Consider the following 19,395-nt stretch of genomic DNA (forward strand, 5'->3'; position numbering starts at 1 on the left):
TCATCATGTCCTTTGACAATGAGACAGAACTAGAACCCTGTTTTCCATGCAGGGAACTAACAGGCCTCATTTCAACTGGATATTCCTTCCTCAGCATGTCAGGAATCAAATTAGGGGACAGCATGATCTGAGGTGTTGCTTCATTTCTTCTGATTGTTCCACTTTGGAATCAGTCCAACATGTTGGACCCTCATCCAGGCAAAGAAAATGTCCTCAGAGCTGCTGCTGCTGTCTGTCCAATTCATCTTGTTCTTTGTTGTCCTCTCAGTCCCACAGGTGGAAGTGGACTCAGAGGTGGAGTCTGTCCTGCTGCCCTGCAGAACTACAGTTCAACTGCCTGAAAATGCTAAAGTGGAGTGGATGGTTGGGTATATGAAAGTCCATGTGTATGAGAACGGTTCTGATCAGCCTATAGAACAGGACCAGTTTTACAGAAACAGAACCAAGATGAATGAAGACCTGCTGAGAACTGGTGACCTCAGTTTGACTCTGAAATACCTCACAGATGGAGACAGTAACATCTACACCTGCAGTATCTACAGCAGGGAGCAAGACATCCTGATGATGAAACAAGTTGGTCTCCAGGTCAAAGGTCAGTGGTTTGAATTTGATGTAGTTGTATTTTTCCTATCATCTGATTAATTGTGATCAATAGTGACCAGAGGCTCATTAGAAGGTGAAAGTGAAATGTTTGAGTTTCAGAGTCAACGTAAATGTGCTGTAACGAGTGCAGCATGTTTCCATAGCAACACATTAGAATGATTGAAGATGAGTAACCCATGTAGGGAACAGAGGTTCAGTCCAGAAAATGGAAGCATTGGTGGGACTGAAGAACCAGCTGAACGCTTTGACTCTGGACCATTTCCACTGGTGGAGACACAGGTTTGTGTTCAGAACCAACAGACAGATCAGAAGAGAAACATCAGCATTTACGTTCCTGCAGCATGTAACCAGAACTGCTGGTTTCAGTACAGGAACATTTGTCCTGAAATCAGCAGAACCAACATTAAACCAAGATTTGCAGCATGTCCCACTAACTTCACATGATAAAATAGAAATATCCTTTATTGTCCCACAGTGGGTAAATTCTGGTATCAGTGGCAAAGTGAAAGGTAAATGGAAGCATGCAGATTCACACTCATGTAAGAAATATAAAAATAACAAATAAGAATAATAGTCTCTACAGTAAGGACAAATTTACAACATAAGAAAATAATACTCTACAGTTATTAAAAATAGCATCCCCAGATAAAATGAAACATGCAACTGAGTAGAATAATTTTGTACAACATATGCATGTATATTTTTACATAAAAACAACAGCAGAGTATTTAAAATGAATGGAAAATCTTTACAATAACAGCAGGGTTGTAAAGACTTGAGTTTGTTGGGAGCAGTGATAAGGCTTATCTAACCTGCTTTCACTCAGCTGTAGACATACTACACTATAGAAGATGGCAGATGGCACCACAGAATCAAAATAGGTTTTCAGGAGCTCCCTAGCACTCAAAAAATTCTTAGAGACTGCTCCTTGCATACTGTGGGCCGCCAGTGAGGTAGTCCAGTATCCACTTTGACAGATAATGGTCCACGCCTGACCACACCAACCTATCCCTTAGAAGTCCAGGGTGGGTGGTATTAAAAGCACAGGAGGAATAAAAGAAAATGATCCTCCCAGAGCTTCCAGGCTTCTCCAGGTGGGTCGGAGCTCGGTGCAGGAGGTGGATGAACTGCAGCGGAACCAATGAAGACCTCACCAGGGGAATGAAGGTGTTTGAGGTCAGTGCTACCGGCCTGTAGCGGCCGAAGTCCTTTGGATGTGTGTTCTTAGGGACTGGTACCACACACGAGACTTTCCACAACTGTGGTACTTTACCCACCTTGAGGCTCATATTGAACATGTATCCCATGATTCCACACAGTTGGTCTGCGCAGCAACTAAGGAGCCTGTAGCTGATGCTATACAGACCTGCAATCATACCCCTCTTTATTTAATTTAATTAAATTCAGTTTATTTATGTAGCGCCAATTCACAACACATGTCGTCTCAAGGCACTTCACAACAGTCAGGTTCATACATTCCAATTAGTCCTAACTATTGAACAGTGCAGTCAGATTCAGTTATTTATTCAAATTGGATAAAAAGTTTTTCTGTATAAGGAAACCCAGCAGATTGCATCCAGTCAGTGACTTGCAGCATTCACTCCTCCTGGATGAGCATGTAGAGACAGTGGACAGTCAATGGCGTTGACTTTGCAGCAATCCCTCATACTGAGCATGTATGTAGCGACAGTGGAGAGGAAAAACTCCCTTTTAACAGGAAGAAACCTCCAACAGAACCAGAACCAGGTTCAGAGTGAGCGGCCATCTGCCACAACCGACTGGGGGTGTGACAGAACAGAGCAGAGACACAAAGAGAACAAAGAAGGACTGATCCAGGAGTACTTTCTATGGGAAGGAAAAGTAAATGTTAATGGATGTAGCTCCTTTAGTTGTTTCACCTACAAAGAAAGAACAGATTAACTCTGAGCCAGTTTTCAAGGTTAGAGTCTGAAAGAGAGCACATAGAGTTAGTCACAGTAAAACATCAGTCAGTTGCCATGTCTAGGAGAGAGAAAGGGTTAAACACTAAGAGACAGGGCCATGTGGATCATCTGTAGAAGGTGAGCATTAAGTTGTTCCCAGCAGAAGCTTGGACGATGCCCCTCTCCAGGAAGGTGTCACAGGTAGACACAGAGTCAGGCCAGGTGTAGCTTCAGGAAGAGAAAAGAGACAGAACAGAAGTTAAAAGCTGAAATAACAGCAAATAATGCAAAATTGGAGAGTAGTGTGAGAATGTAGCGAAGAGGGTGAAAGTGGTCATTATGTCCTCCAGCAGCCTAAGCCTATAGCAGCATAACTACAGAGATACAGTACAGATCAAAAGTTTGGACACACCTTCTCATTCAAAGAGTGGTCTTTATTTTCATGACTATGAATATTGTAGCTTCACACTGAAGGCATCAAAACTATGAATTAACACATGTGGAATTATATACTGAACAAAAAAGTGTGAAACAACTGAAAATATGTCTTATATTCTAGGTTCTTCAAAGTAGCCACCTTTTGCTTTGATTACTGCTCCACACACTCTTGGCATTCTGTTGATGAGCTTCAAGAGGTAGTCACCTGAAATGGTTTTCCAACAGTCTTGAAGGAGTTCCCAGAGATGCTTAGCACTTGTTGGCCCTTTTGCCTTCATTCTGCGGTCCAGCTCGATTGGGTTCAGGTCCGGTGACTGTGCAGGCCAGATCATCTGGCGCAGCACCCCATCACTCTCCTTCTTGGTCAAATAGCCCTTACACAGCCTGGAGGTGTGTTTGGGGTCATTGTCCTGTTGAAAAATAAATGATGGTCCAACTAAACGCAAACCGGATGGAATAGCATGCCACTGCAAGATGCTGTGGTAGCCATGCTGGTTCAGTATGCCTTCAATTTTGAATAAATCCCCAACAGTGTCACCATCAAAGCACCCCACACCATCACACCTCCTCCTCCATGCTTCACGGTGGGAACCAGGCATGTAGATTCCATCCGTTCACCTCTTCTGCGCCGCACAAAGACACGGTGGTTGAAACCTAAGATCTCGAACTTGGACCCATCAGAACAAAGCACAGATTTCCACTGGTCTTATGTCCATTCCTTGTGTTCTTTAGCCCAAACAAGTCTCTTCTGCTTGTTGCCTGTCCTCAGCAGTGGTTTCCTAGCAGCTATTTGACCATGAAGGCCTGATTCACACAGTCTCCTCTTAACAGTTGTTCCAGAGATGTGTCTGCTGCTAGAACTCTGTGTGGCATTGATCTGTTCTCTAATCTGAGCTGATGTTAGCCTGCGATTTCTGAGGCTGGTGACTCGGATGAACTTATCGTCCGCAGCAGAGGTGACTCTTGGTCTTCCTTTCCTGGGGCGGTCCTCATGTGAGCCAGTTTCTTTGTAGCGCTTGATGGTTTTTGCGACTGCACTTGGGGACACTTTCAAAGTCTTCCCAATTGTTCGGACTGACTGACCTTCATTTCTTAAAGTAATGATGGCCACTTGTTTTTCTTTACTTAGCTGCTTTTTTCTTGCCATAATATAAATTCTAACAGTCTTTTCAGTAGGACTATCAGCTGTGTACTGTATCCACCTCCTGCACAACACAACTGATGGTCCCAACCCCATTTATAAGGCTTGAAATCCCACTTATTAAACCTGACAGGGCACACCTGTGAAGTGAAAACCATTTCAGGTGACTACCTCTTGAAGCTCATCAACAGAATGCGAAGAGTGTGCGGAGCAGTAATCAAAGCAAAAGGTGGTTACTTTGAAGAACCTAGAATATAAGACATATTTTCAGTTGTTTCACACTTTTTTGTTCAGTATATAATTCCACATGTGTTAATTCATAGTTTTGATGCCTTCAGTGTGAAGCTACAATATTCATAGTCATGAAAATAAAGAAAACTCTTTGAATGAGAAGGTGTGTCCAATCTTTTAGTCTGTATTGTAGCTCAGGATAACCTAAGCCACTCTAACCATAAGCTTTATCAAAAAGGAAAGTTTGAAGCCTAGCCTTAAAAGTAGACAGGGTGTCTGCCTCACAGACTAAAACTGGGAGCTGGTTCCACAGGAGAGGAGCCTGATAACTAAAGCATCTGCCTCCCATTCTACTTCTAGAGAATCTAGGAACCACCAGTAATCCTGCAGTCTGAGAACGAAGTGCTCTGTTAGGAACATATGGCACCATCAGATCTCTGATGTATGATGGAGCTAGATCATTAAGGGCTTTATATAGTAAATGGACTGAACTTATTTAGCGCCTTTCCAGTCATACAGACCACTCAAAGCACTTTACACAAGAGCCACATTCACCCAATTGCACTCACTAACGCTCACACATTCACTGATATGCAGATTGGTAGGCAACTTGAGGTTAAGTGCCTTGACCAGGGGCACATCGATATATGGCAGGAGAAAGCTGGAATCAAACCCACAACCTTCTGATTGCAAGACAATTACTCTTCCTACTGAGCCACAGTCGGAGGAGGAATTCTAAATTCTATTCTGGATTTAACAGGGAGCCAATGAAGGGAAGCTAAAATAGGAGAAATATGATCTCTCTTTTTAATTTTCATCAGAACTCTTGCTGCAGCATTTTGAATCAGCTGAAGGCTTTTAACTGCATTTTGTGGACATCCTGATAGTAAAGAATTACAATAGTCCTGCCTTGAAGTAACAAATGCATGGACTAGTTTTTCAGCGTCACTCCTGGACAGGATATTTCTAATTTTGGCAATGTTCCGGAGATGAAAGAAGGAAATCCTAGAAACCTGTTTAATATGGGATTTAAATGACATGTCCTGGTCAAAAATAATACCAAGGTTTTTTACTTTATTACCGGAGGTCAATTTAATGCCATCCAGGTTAAGTGACTGACTAAGCAGTAATGGAAAAGTTTAATATTATTTGGTTGTAATACAGAGTTATTATCAGTATAAGCAAGTCTGCATCAATAAAGCCAATGTTATGTTTATTCAAAAGATTCAAGATGAGATGCTCTCTGTATGTTATGAGTTTGATGGCACTACAACATGCTATAGTGAAGTTATTCAGCATTTTATACTTATTTTGAGAGTAAAAAAATGACAAAAAATCTATTAAAGTAAAATTTCCCAAAATGAGAGTTGTAGTATGATCAAGATGAGGTGCTCTCTGTGTGCTATGAGTGTGTTGGCATCACAACATGCTATAGTGAAGTTATTGACCATTTTATGCCTATTTTACTGAATATTTGGCTATTTAGGCTATAGTCTTTGGGAAATTCAAATTTTTTTAAGAACTAATTTCCAATCCAAGAAATGTAGAATGGAAAACGTGCGATCACACACACATACAATGATTTTAATAAAAATACACCTCTCCTTTGCGACTTTATTGAATATTTCTCCATCATATTTTTCTGGTGTTGCAATTTGCAGACGGTCCCTGCGCATTTGAGGAGCAGGAGCATCCATGGCTGGATCTGCTCGCGTGTAGACGGCTGCCGGTAGGGGCTGTGGGCTCGTCCCTGCAGCTCCCTGCTGCTTCTGCTCTGTGGCTGCTGGGTAGTTTCCCTGGGACTCTCCCCTGCTCCTCTCTGGGGGGGTTACGGTAGTCCCGGCGGTGGTTCTCCTGGGGATTCTGTGCGCTGGGGGGCCTTTGGATGTCTGTGGCTCGGATCTCCTCCGTATCAATCCGGGGTCCAGGGGGACGGGTCTGTGGCTCCTCACACTCACTATTGCATATCTTTATGGAGAAGCCTTGTATGCAACATGCGCGCTCACACTCAGACCCACAGGTGTTTAGATTCAGGTGTTAACACATAAACAATTGTTCTATATTGAGCCAGATTCACCACTAAATACATCTTGCATTCATAAGTACAGTGTACCTTTCGGTAAAAAAGCGGGTAATACCAACGTTTCTGCAGGTGTAGAAGCAAGCAGGGTAATATCTTGTATTCTCTTCATCTTTCTTTCTTTCCTCCATTCTATTCTCCTAAAAAAAAAAAACAAAGTGTGTGTAAATCCACGTAAACTATTGACCTGCTGTAAAAATGAATGAAAGACACGCAAATTTTTTCAATTGACAATAATAAACTACAGAGAGCAAAAACTCACCGAAATACACAGAAACATGATTCCATTCAGCTTTCTTTAATTTATATGGGCATTAAACCTGATGTGTTTTTCATATGTTTGAACCCATGTGATCAAACTGAATTACATTTAGTCTCATACAATAACACAACACACCTCGGAAAATGATGGAAACAACCTCAGTTGGCCCGAACCTTTAAACCTTCCTGTGTTTTTGTCACCTGTCGATGTAAATGCTCATCGTCTGGTCGCTGAGGAGCATAAAATGCATGTGAATCATCTAAGGGTTATTTTCATTCCCTGAAAAAGAAAGTGTTGGATCAGCAGATTAATTCCAAACAACTCAGGTTTGATGATTCCTAAGGAGGATAAGCTGGAGACAATCACATGTCCATAAACAGCTGCATAAAGATGCAGGTAACTGTGGAATTCAATTCAATTCAGTTTTTATTTATATAGCACCATTTCACAACACATGTCGTCTCAAGGCACTTCACAACGGGTTAGGAATGGTGCGGGGTTGTTGGGGAGGTAAGAATAAACTACTAAGTGTTAGTTTGGCCATTTTAGAATGGGCTATGTGTAGGGGTACTAAGTAAAATAATAAACTGATAAAGTTTGTCCATCTAGAGCCCACTGGTGTCCATTGTTATACAAAAAGACACAAGGGTTGAGGGTACCTCTCTCTGTCAGACTGATTATAACCATTGGAAAAGAGAAGGGGTTGAACAGGTAGCAGAAATGGAGGGCGTGTTTGCACCTCCACCATAACTGAGCCGGTTTAGGCTAAACCTGACTCCCCCTTACTCCATCCAACAGGGAGGGAGGAAGGCGGAGGTAAAAATAATGCTTCCTGTTGTTTCCTGAATGATGTCAGCTTTGGCGCTGCTGGAGGATGGAAGACTTTGTAAGGAGCGTTTTATTTAGAGATCGTACTCACCTGCTGGTACATGATGATGCATGGCTTATTGGCCAGTTTAGATTGCCCAGGGCAATTATTTTGTAGCTCTGCACAGAGCTGGTCTCAGTGTGAGGGAAACCAGGAGGAACAGTGTGTCGCCAGTTCCAGTTCTCACTACGCTGTGGTCCTTTCAACCGGCACTTTTTCAGAGGGAGCTGACTGACAGGTCGGGTACTTAACAGTCATTCCTTGGCCGGGTCATGCCAGCCATATGGGTCCATATGTTGCTCATTATAAAAAGTTCTCCTAAACTGTGGCTTTCATTTGCAGCGAGGAGCTTATTTCTGAATGTAATCAGAGCCTTGGACTGCACTCATACTGCTATAAAGGCACCAGCTAGGTAAATGTGAATATGAATTTATGAATATAAGGCATTTTCATTCAATATATGTGCAACATATTAATGGTGCACTAATGTGTCTCGCAAATGCAATGGCACGTTGGCCTCTTCAGCTCATGATTCCTTTATACTATAAAAGTTATAAGTAATTATGAGTTAAGTGTTGGAAACAAACCTTAACCAGGCTCCGTACGCGATGGCTGGTTTGTTGTGTAGACACAGTTTCTCTCAGCAATTTTCCACAGAAAGGAACCGGTTCTTTGACTGTCACAGCGCCATTGCCATGGTTATGTGGACACATGATGGTTGCCTTCTGGCTATTTAAATTACTTTGCATATTTATTTAGAGGTGGGACCAGGTGGTCCAAGTGCCACGTGCAGCTACGTCAAATCCACTGCAAATTAGGATGTATGAAGGCTACGTGTGTGGTGACGTGTCTACGCACAGTTTCGTACATCTGTGGCCGTGCTTGGCTTGGTTCTACTTCCAAAGTGTTGCTCATTAAAACAAGTCCTCTACTGCCAAAGAACTGACTGACAAACTGGTCCTCAAGCTTCTGTCACAAACACACAGAACCTGATGCCTGGAAGTCCATTTGGACTGGAGTTCCAGATCCAAAGAACCTTGACAGTAGCTCTTCAGTAGAAGGTTTAACTGGGAATGAAAGTTCAAATTCAAGCTGGAAGAACATTCTCCTTCTGAACACATCTGTAGAAAGGTCTTCAGTAGGAGACAAATCCAGATATATAGCTGTGAAGTTCTGGAAGAATCCAGAAGACAGTCTGGTCCAGTTTGGAGGCCTAAAGTCCAGGGGCCTCATGTACAAAAGAGTATGCAGCTTTCATACTAAAAGTAGTAGTAGGGAGAAATTTTGAAATTTGCAGCGCACACAAAAATTCCAAAGTACAAAACTGTGTGTAGACGTGTCACCACACCATAGCCTTCATACATCCCAATTTGCGGTGAATTAAGTGCAGCTGCACGTGGTGCTTGGACTGCCCGGTCTCCACCCATAAATACATATGCAAAGTAGTATAAATAACCAGAAGGTACCCACCACTTGTCCAAATAACCATGGCAACAGTGCTGTGACAGTCCAAGAACCAACCGGTTCCTTTCGGTGGAAAAACACTAAGAGAGACTGTGTCTACACATCATGAGGGATGTTTGCAGTGAATTGAAGCAATATAACAACTACTTGAATGACATCAGCAACTAAAACCTGGCTGAAAATAAAAGGTTTGTTGGCTTGAACCCCTTAGGTTCTACAATGTTTGTGTCAAATCCACACGGTGCTGTCTAGCTGCACTAAGCTCAATAATAGTTCAATGCTGATCATTATAATGACGTGAATATGCCTCCCATATTTCTATTAGAAAGACTGTCACCACACACACTATGTGAAGTACCTTAAATCTTTAAAACGATTCAGGAAAATAGAAAATTACCTAGAAGCCAGCCATCATTTGTTTGTTCCCAGCATGACTATTATTAGATTAATTATAATTATTTGTATGGTATAAAGGAATTATGAGTTGAGGAGGCGGCCATCGTGTCACATCTGCAAAACACAAATAGGCTGCACATACAATATATTGAATTAAACCTCTTTTGATAAAAGCATATTCAGATACATATAGTGCCCTTGTAGCAGTATCACTACAGTTCATAGCTCTGATTGCATTCAGAAATCGCCGCAGTTTAGGGAAACTTAAGACGAGGCCATGCCAAATGGCTGGGATGGCCTGGCTTAGGGATGACTATTAAAAACCCGACCTGTCAGTCACCTTATTCTGAAAAGCTCCAGTTTAAAGATGCAGCGTTGTGAGAAATGGAGGCGGTTCCTCCTAGTTTCCCTCTGTAATGCTGAGACCAGCTCTGTGCAGAGCTCCAAAATAATTGCCCTGGACCATCTAAACAGGCTGATAAGCCAAGTATCATCATATGCCAGCAGGTCAGTACAATATCTGAAAAACAAGCTCTTTCTGACTTCTTCCATTGAGCATGTCCTATAGCTAAGCCAAAGCTGCCATTGTTCCACAATTACATGCAACTTTACACAGCTATTTATCCACATCTGTGACTGTCTACAACTTGACTTGTTTACAATTAATCTGCTGATCTGACATTGTTTTATTCTCAGTGATAATATAAGTGTCCCTTGGATGATTCACATGCATTTTATGCTCCTTAGCTCTCAGACCGATGAGCATTTCCTTGTACAGTTTACAAAAACAGAGGACGTTTTACAGTTGGGGTTGTTTCCATAATATTCTGAGGTTTATGTTATTGTATGAGACTAAATGTGATTCAGTTTCATCGCTCATGTTTAAACCATAAAAGTTCAAACTCAAGAAAAAGAATTAGGTTTGATGCTCAGCAAATTAAATAAAACTTAAAGGAGTCATAGTGTATTAGTGTTAGTGTATTTAGGTGATTTTTATTTCTCTGTAGTTTATTATTATCGATTGAAAGAGTTTACGTGGCTGTCGCACATTTTTCGGGCCGGTCAAAAATGAAAATGAAACCTTTTACACAATGTTCATTATAGTACATGTTGAGTTGTGGGTTAAAAATTGCGCCGCAAAGGTTTTTTGCGTAAGCACGCTTTGTACATGAGGCCCCAGAAGTCCACCAGAATATGGACAAGGACAGACTTGTCTCTTCAAACTGTGGTTCTGTTCTTAGGGACTGAAGCTTTAGCCCATCTGCTTCATCTTGCTTCATATTCCAAGGTCCAACTGTACTGATGAAGTTTGTTTGGATGAAGCAGCAGATCTGAGGTCTGTCTGAGCAGCAGCAGCTGGATCCACTGAAGATCATATCCACAGAAAAACTGGGTCAGAACCAGTGATGCTGTTTGGTTCTGAATCTTCAGGCTCAGAAGCTGCTTCTCACAAGAAAATCAGCACACTGCTGTGCAGCAGCACATGAACTAAACATCTCAACAGCATCAAGACTCTGATCATCTGCAAGATCTTTCTGTTACCCTCTGCTCTCATATGCTTCTGGCCCTTGGATTTCTACACAATCAGTGAATAAAGTGATGAAGAGCTGCTGCTGGCTCTACAGCTCATCTTCTTCCTTGTTGTTTTCTCAGGTTGTCAGGTGGAGGTGGAGGAGGGGGTGGAGTCTGTCCTGGTGCCATTCACAACAACACCTCTGCTGCCAGAAGATGCTAAAGTGGTGTGGACCGACAGTAAATACTGGAAGGTTCATGTGTATGAGAATGGTTCTGATCAACCTGAAACACAACATGAGTTCTACACAACCAGAACAACGATGAATAAAGACCTGCTGAAAACTGGAGACCTCAGTCTGACTCTGAGATATCCAACAGAGAGAGACAGTGGACGGTACAGATGTGTAATCTGGACGGAGGGAGAGCTGCTGAGAGGGAAAACAGTTCAGCTTAAAGTCAAAGGTCTGTCTGTGTGTCTCTCTCTCTCCATCTGTTTGTCTCTGTCCAGCTGTCTGACTGACTGTCTTCTGTATCCTCAGCAGGGACAGTTCAGGTCCCAGACCAACCAGAGAGTATCAGGACCAGACGTTGCTCCGTTGATCCGACTCCTCTGATGGCTGTTGAATCAGTCTGATTAATTTGATAATCCATCTTTGATTATTAATCCAATCTGACTTTGGATCAGAGAGAAGATCTCAGTTAAGGTTCTGATGGATCAAGAGAGGACACTTGATCAATTGCTACCTCTTGGTCCAGTCTGCAGACTCTGTATTGATTCCAGAGAACTTAAAGCATTTTCAGGTTCATGGTTTGGACTGAACCTGAGTGGATGATCTCTTTCAACCATGTTTACAGCTGTGGTTGTCTGTTTTCTGTTTTAAATAAAGTTTTTCTATAGATCACCACAGCACATTGTTTCATCCATCTGTTCCTGTGTGGAGGTCAGAGGTATCCATGGTTTCATCCTGTTCCTTCCTGTCGCTGCTCCCTTTATCGACTTTTGAGATGCGGGGTAGAATATATCTGTATTAGTTTGAGTTTAAATTGTCTCCCCCTTTAAAGAGAACCTACACAAGTTTCAAAAGGTGGAGTGGGACTCAAGTGCAGACAGGCAGGCAGCAGCAAAACGGTGAGTGGAAAAGATTTAATAAATAAAAGACACAACTTACAGGCTGGCATAAGAACAAGGCATGGAGCATGGGCAAAAAACATAGGTATGAACATGGGTGATTTGGAACGAAGAGAACAGACATGGCATGAAACAAGCAGTATGCAGAAGAACAGAACAGAAGAGTATACATGGAACAGGCACGTGCAAACAGTGAGACTTATTGGCATGAAGCAGGTGGACCAAATCAAACTGATTGTGGTGGCAAAGGGTAAGAGTGAAATCTAACATGACTGGAAACAAAACAGAAACACTAGGAAACAATCTTAAATGAAGAAAATGTCCTACCAAACAAACGGAATAAAAAAAATTATCAATGAGCAGATTATAAGAATAAATAAGAAACTAAACCTAATGGAATAAACCAATAAAGCACCACTTGGAGAACATAAACAAAGCTGCAAGCAGCATTGGTTGGCCCTCGCAGCTTAGCACCGTTCAGCCTGTGTCGCGACCGTGGGAGTCTTGGATCATCACCTGTAAGCCACTGACAAGCCCGCGTAATCACCACTAGCTTTCATTAAACCTTCGTTCATGCAGAGTTCAGCTCCAGCAAGAAGTGTTCAACATTTGGGTGAAATTTGACCTTCCCGATGGAAGTTGCGCTTACTTCCTGTTTGGTGGCGAAGGATTACTAAAAAATGTCTGTGGTGTTTTGAAAATGTCATCAAAATTATTATGTCTCATTAGACAAAGTTGAAAATATCTGGACTGTCAGGTAAAGATCAGGTAAAGGTCAGTCAACTAAGAAACCTGTTATTTGGATGTTAGTGGGTGGGGTTAAAGTGATTTCATCAATTGATTGTGCCAGCATGTTCAGCATTTGCCCACGATGATGCATACCAAATTTGAAGTGGATCCGATGATGTTTGAGGGAGATAAAGTGGTTGAAGTGTCCTAGGGGGTGCCGTTGATCCAAATTCTATTGGATGACAAAGATGCAGTTTGGAGTAAATCCGACAATGTGTGTGTTATTTAGAGCCAAACATAAGGCCATGTCGTGACATCGGACTTTGCGACGGGCAAACCCTCTAGCCAAACCTCTCAGTACTGGAGACTAACTCTAAGACTATCATGTTATATGTCAATAGGGACAGTTTCGTGTTTATTAGGCGAAGGTAATCACCTTCCAAAGTGAAACATATCAATTCCTTTTCTCAGGGGTCGGGGCTTGACCACTGAATATTGTTGGGGGCCGGATGTGGATCAAGCCCAGAAAATGTTGTGTCTCTGCGACTTTCCTTATAGGAGATATGACAATTTCATCTTATATGGCGAGACGCCAGATTTAAGGAATGGCCACACCCACATACTTTCATGTAGTTAAAAGCTTTTGATTACTTTTATCCCCTATCCCTTCTGAGCAAACCCAAAATAATTTTAAGCCAATTGATCAAAAATCTCTACAAGGAGTTCAATCAAATAGAACGGCAAAAATGGGGTCAAAATTGAAAATTCAATTCAATATGGCAGACTTCCTGTGGGGTTTGGACCATGGTACCAAGAGACTTACTTGTTGGTCCTGAGAAGTTACATATGCGTACCACCGCCACATAAGCATCCTACAGCATACAGTCTCTGTGTTGCAAATGAAGTTAGACCCACTTGTTATGTGTTTTCTGACACACTTTCAAGTTGATCGGGTCAAGAGGGTCAGAGAGGGTCTTATCCAAGGGAAAAAAGTGACTTGCTGTTCTCAGAGGGCATGGCATTGATGATGTCATCCCTTGACCACATAGGATTGTTGGTTACCTGAGAGGGATCAATCTTACCCAATTTGATCTAATTCAGCCTTCGTTAATGAAAGTTAAAGCAATTTGAATTCTTTGGCTAGAAGACAAACCAGTCCCTTCAGCATGCTCAAACACTCACGATTTTGATAACTTTTCATCCCTTAAGCCTTAAAGGCATATTGACCAAAAGGCTGATAGCTGAAAATCCCTAGAAGGCGTTAGATAAAGTTCAACATGTACGAAAAGTCAAAAATGCTCAAAAATGACCCTTTGACCTAAAATGGCCGACTTCTTGTTGGTTATAGGGCATACCTCTGAGACACTTGTGTTCATGATTTAAAATAGGCCTAGGCAGCGCTTTCGCTGCTTGGGTCTAATGATATTCATAGGCAAGACCCAAAACAAAACTCAAACATCTACAAATCATAACAAGTTTGGAGAAACAGGTCAACCAGATCAGTTATGGGTGCTGTGATGATGTCTGCTGCTAATTTCAGAAATAAAAGATCTTCATTATCCAATCCTACTGACGTATGGATTGATGTACAGCAGTAGTAGGCATGTCAGCAGCAAAAGCAAGACTGGTGTTTGATAAAATGGTTCAATATAAAATCTGCTAAAACCAATCTGTTAGGGCGAACTCCAAGTCTTTTAAAATCTGTGAAGACTGTGGAGTTGTGTAGAAGTCTCCAGGTTAAAGAACCCTGTTTGGACCTGATAATATACAACTGACCACCAGAAATGTTTACAAAGTTTATTGAATGATACTGGGTAGGAGATAGAAACTATCTTCTGCTCCAAGACATGGTTCTAAGAGAGAATCGCAGTGATTTATCTCTGAATCATGACTCTCTGTAGAGAAGTGCAAAAATGAGCCCATGTGCTTCTCTTTTCCAGACTCTGGATATTAGCATATTGTGATAAAGTTCATTATTTTCCATAATGTCATGATGAAAATTTAACATTCATATATTTTAGATTCATTGCACACTAACTGAAATATTTCAGGTCTTTTATTGTCTTAATACGGATGATTTTGGCATACAACCCATGAAAACCCAAAATTCCTATCTCACAAAATTAGCATATCATTAAAAGGGTCTCTAAACGAGCTATGAACCTAATCATCTGAATCAACAAGTTAACTCTAAACACCTGCAAAAGATTCCTGAGGCCTTTAAAACTACCAGCCTGGTTCATCACTCAAAACCCCAATCATGGGTAAGACTGCCGACCTGACTGCTGTCCAGAAGGCCACTATTGACACCCTCAAGCAAGAGGGTAAGACACAGAAAGAAATTTCTGAACAAATAGGCTGTTCCCAGAGTGCTGTATCAAGGCACCTCAGTGGGAAGTCTGTGGGAAGGAAAAAGTGTGGCAGAAAATGCTGAACAACGAGAAGAGGTGATCGGACCCTGAGGAAGATTGTGGAGAAGGGCCGATTCCAGACCTTGGGGGACCTGCGGAAGCAGTGAACTGAGTCTGGAGTAGAAACATCCAGAGCCACCGTGCACAGGCGTGTGCAGGAAATGGGCTACAGGTGCCGCATTCCCCATGTCAAGCCACTTTTGAACCAGAAACAGCGGCAGAAGCGCCTGACCTGGGCTACAGAGAAGCAGCACTGGACTGTTGCTCAGTGGTCCAAAGTACTTTTTTCGGATGAAAGCAAATTCTGCATGTCATTTGGAAATCAAGGTGCCAGAGTCTGGAGGAAGACTGGGGAGAAGGAAATGCCAAAATGCCAGAAGTCCAGTGTCAAGTACCCACAGTCAGTGATGGTCTGGGGTGCCGTGTCAGCTGCTGGTGTTGGTCCACTGTGTTTTATCAAGGGCAGGGTCAATGCAGCTAGCTATCAGGAGATTTTGGAGCACGTCATGCTTCCATCTGCTGAAAAGCTTTATGGAGATGAAGATTTCCTTTTTCAGCACGACCTGGCACCTGCTCACAGTGCCAAAACCACTGGTAAATGGTTTACTGACCATGGTATCACTGTGCTCAATTGGCCTGCCAACTCTCCTGACCTGAACCCCATAGAGAATCTGTGGGATATTGTGAAGAGAACGTTGAGAGACTCAAGACCCAACACTCTGGATGAGCTAAAGGCCGCTATCGAAGCATCCTGGGCCTCCATAAGACCTCAGCAGTGCCACAGGCTGATTGCCTCCATGCCACGCCGCATTGAAGCAGTCATTTCTGCAAAAGGATTCCCGACCAAGTATTGAGTGCATAACTGTACATGATTATTTGAAGGTTGACGTTTTTTGTATTAAAAACACTTTTCTTTTATTGGTCGGATGAAATATGCTAATTTTGTGAGATAGGAATTTTGGGTTTTCATGAGCTGTATGCCAAAATCATCCGTATTAAGACAATAAAAGACCTGAAATATTTCAGTTAGTGTGCAATAAATCTAAAATATATGAATGTTAAATTTTCATCATGACATTATGGAAAATAATGAACTTTATCACAATATGCTAATATTTTGAGAAGGACCTGTATAACTTCTAATAATCCTGTCCTTTTCTTCCTCGTTTGTCAAGCTAATGAGTTGGATCAGCACCACAGCTGTTGTATTAAATTTCACGCACACTTGAATACCATAAGTATAAGAAGTTTGTTTAGTACACACAGTTAGGTTATCTTGCCTTTCTTGATTTAGCGCTACTTGCTTCATATGACTCATATTCTAATTCATCTTGACTGGTTCCCAGAAGTACCAGAAAAATAAAAAATCAATATGAGAAAAAATATATAAATACCCAGCATCGGAATGCATTGCTCATCCATCTAAAATTCATTTCGGCTGAAATTTTGACTCCTCTAAATGGTTCCAGTGTCTTAAATTTTCTTCACTGACTTTCGGGTCTCTCCAGCCTCTAAATGTCTGGGTCCACCCTATTATCAGGCTGTAAATCACTTCCCCTGACGGAGCTTTCAACCAAAATGATCTTTTTACAATGTGTAAGGTGAATCCAGGTTGATCTCTTAGCTATTTTACTGCCATAAGAGTGGTTAATAATACCTGATATGGATCCTCCCACTTAGGTGAAATACCAATGTTTCTTTTTTACACTCCTTATTAACACCCAGTCTCCTGGTTCCACTAATTGGTTTTCCTGCTGGGAAATAGAACATTCCTCATTAGTTTGATTTTGTTTCTGTTGCTTTTCTAACATACTCCTCATATAATCAGATAGGTTGGCTTCTTCATCTAACTCCCACTGATTTTTTGAACAGTGGTAGTCTATATGGTCTTCCAAATAACGTTTCATAGGGTGTTAGCCCTGAGGTGCTTGTAATGTTTATATATAGTTTTACTAGATCTAGACACTGTGTCCATGGTCTTCCTGTCTCTTCAATACACTTTTTCAGGCGGTTCTTAATAGTCCCATTCATTCTTTCCACTAATCCAGCACTTTGAGAGTGGTAAGCGCAATTGTTTGTCAGATTTATGTGAAACATAATTCCTATTTTCTTTATTATTTGATTTACAAAATAAGCTCCATTATCACTATATATTTTCTCTGGAATCCAATATCTGGGAATGATATCTTTACACAGTGCTTTTGCTACAGTCAAGGCATCTGGATGTTTAGTTGGAAATAGTTCTATCCATTTAGAAAATGCATCTATAATGACTAAACAGAACTTTTTCCCTTCACTGTGATTTAACTCAATAAAATCCATATGAATTGTTTGTAAAGGGTGTCTTAGTTTTGAAAATTGTTCCCTTTGTGGTCTTATGTTCCCTTGAGGATTATGTCTTGCACATGTTAAACATGTTCTACAAACATTTTTTAATAAGAATTATGTATTAAATCCATATGTTATATAATATTAATATATCTGTCCTACTATTCCTCCCTGTGGAGACATTGTGAAACACGATGGCTCAATATTGCTGCCCATTTATATAGGTTCTTTGGTAGGACAGGTTTATTATCTGGTCAAATATAGTTTTCATCTTTTAATGCAGCTCCATGTTTTTTCCACATTTCTATCTCCTGTGGTGGGCTTTGTTGTTGCATTTCTTTTAACACTATATTATCTATATTATGTTGTTTTTCCATTACTAATATTTTGATTTGTCCAGCTGCAGCCTTTCTAGCTGTCTTATCTGCAAATAGTTTGCAGACCTCAGTTAACGCAATTAACTCTGCAGCCTGTGCAGAATAATGTGAAGGTAATTGTTCTGCTTTTAACACTATCTCTTGTCACCAACGCATATCCTGTTTGTGTCTTCCTTCTCTCATATTTTTTGGAGAAATCATTCACATAAACTATTTCATGATCCTGCAAATCACTTCTAGTTTTTTTTTTTTTTTGCTTCCTTTTCTACTAATTCTGCAGTAATAATGCTAAAACTGCATGGGGAACTCTTAAGGTTAAAGGGTGAAATAACACTATTGCAGCCCCAAACTTAACTATCATTTTAGGCTGCAATTACAGCTCTCACACAATATGGTTGCGCACACGCAACACTGTCTAGTTTTGAAGAGAAATAGGCTATTGGTTTCATTTTATCTCCATGTTGTTGAACCAGAACTGAAGTCATAAAATGTCTCTTGCAATCTACCATCTGAACAAACGGTTTACTATAGTCTGGTAATGCTAAAGTAGTACTGGAAACTAGAACTTGTTTTATGTTGGTAAATGTTTCTTCAGCTTCTACACTCCATCTTAGTTCAGATGTCATTTTCAGCTCTTCCTCATACATTAATTTGTTTAATGGAGCTACTATTTCTGCATAATTTGGCACCCAGTTTCTACAATAATTAGTTATTCCAAGGAAGGACATCATTTGCTTTTTTGTTACTAGTTTTGGAATTTGTAATATTGCAGTCTTTCTTTCTTCTACAATTGTGCGTCCCCCTGCGCTAAGATTGTGGCCTAGGTATTTAACCTCATTTTTACACAACTGTAGTTTCTTTTACTGACTTTGTGTCCCTCTTCTGCTAAATGTTTTAATAATGCTATGGTGTAATTTTTACAAGTCTCCTCATCAGGAGAGGCTAATAGCACATCATCAACATATAGTAAAACCTGACTACCTCCTGGAAGGTGAAACTTGGCCATACTTGCACTCATTACCTGAGAGTATATAGTTGGACTTTCACAGTAGCCTTGAGGTAGTCTGGTATAAGTATATCTTTGTCCCTCAAAGGTGAATGCAAACCAGAACTGACTATTTTTATCTATAGGTACAGAGAAAAATGCATTGCTTATATCAACTACAGTAAATATTCTAGCATCTGGTCTTAGGGAATAATAATAATGTTTTTTAACTGGAAAAATGGGGGTGTTACATGGTGAGTCCTCGCATTTTATTATCACCCCTGCAGTTATTAAATCCTTTATTACGGGTTTTATTCCTTCATGTGCATCATGTTTCAAAGGGTATTGTTTTACTCTGGGCCTGTATTCTATTTTTGCTCTAATTTGAACAGGTAATGCTCCTTTTACTAAACCCACATCAGTAGGATCTTTTGACCATAACTTATCAGGAACTTCACTCAAGAACTGTTCCTCCTGTTCAGTAAGGAATATTTCTCATTGTTGCTTTGTATGCAA

At 41.0% G+C, this 19,395-nt stretch overlaps 1 protein-coding gene across 1 annotated transcript in view; it reads left to right on the forward strand.

Annotated features, from left to right (window-relative positions):
• The window catches only part of LOC124856552, a 33,498-nt gene extending 21,691 nt beyond the window's left edge, over positions 1 to 11,807 (forward strand). Inside the window, exons 7-9 of the mRNA XM_047347088.1 lie at positions 269 to 592; positions 11,059 to 11,382; positions 11,460 to 11,807. Of these exons, the coding sequence (XP_047203044.1) occupies positions 269 to 592; positions 11,059 to 11,382; positions 11,460 to 11,554 (743 nt within the window). The 3' untranslated portion in view covers positions 11,555 to 11,807. The remainder of the gene's footprint in view (positions 1 to 268; positions 593 to 11,058; positions 11,383 to 11,459) is intronic.
• Positions 11,808 to 19,395: the final 7,588 nt, after the last annotated feature.

The sequence above is a fragment of the Girardinichthys multiradiatus genome, chromosome 20, assembly GCF_021462225.1.
Source record: "Girardinichthys multiradiatus isolate DD_20200921_A chromosome 20, DD_fGirMul_XY1, whole genome shotgun sequence".
Lineage (NCBI taxonomy): Eukaryota > Metazoa > Chordata > Actinopteri > Cyprinodontiformes > Goodeidae > Girardinichthys > Girardinichthys multiradiatus.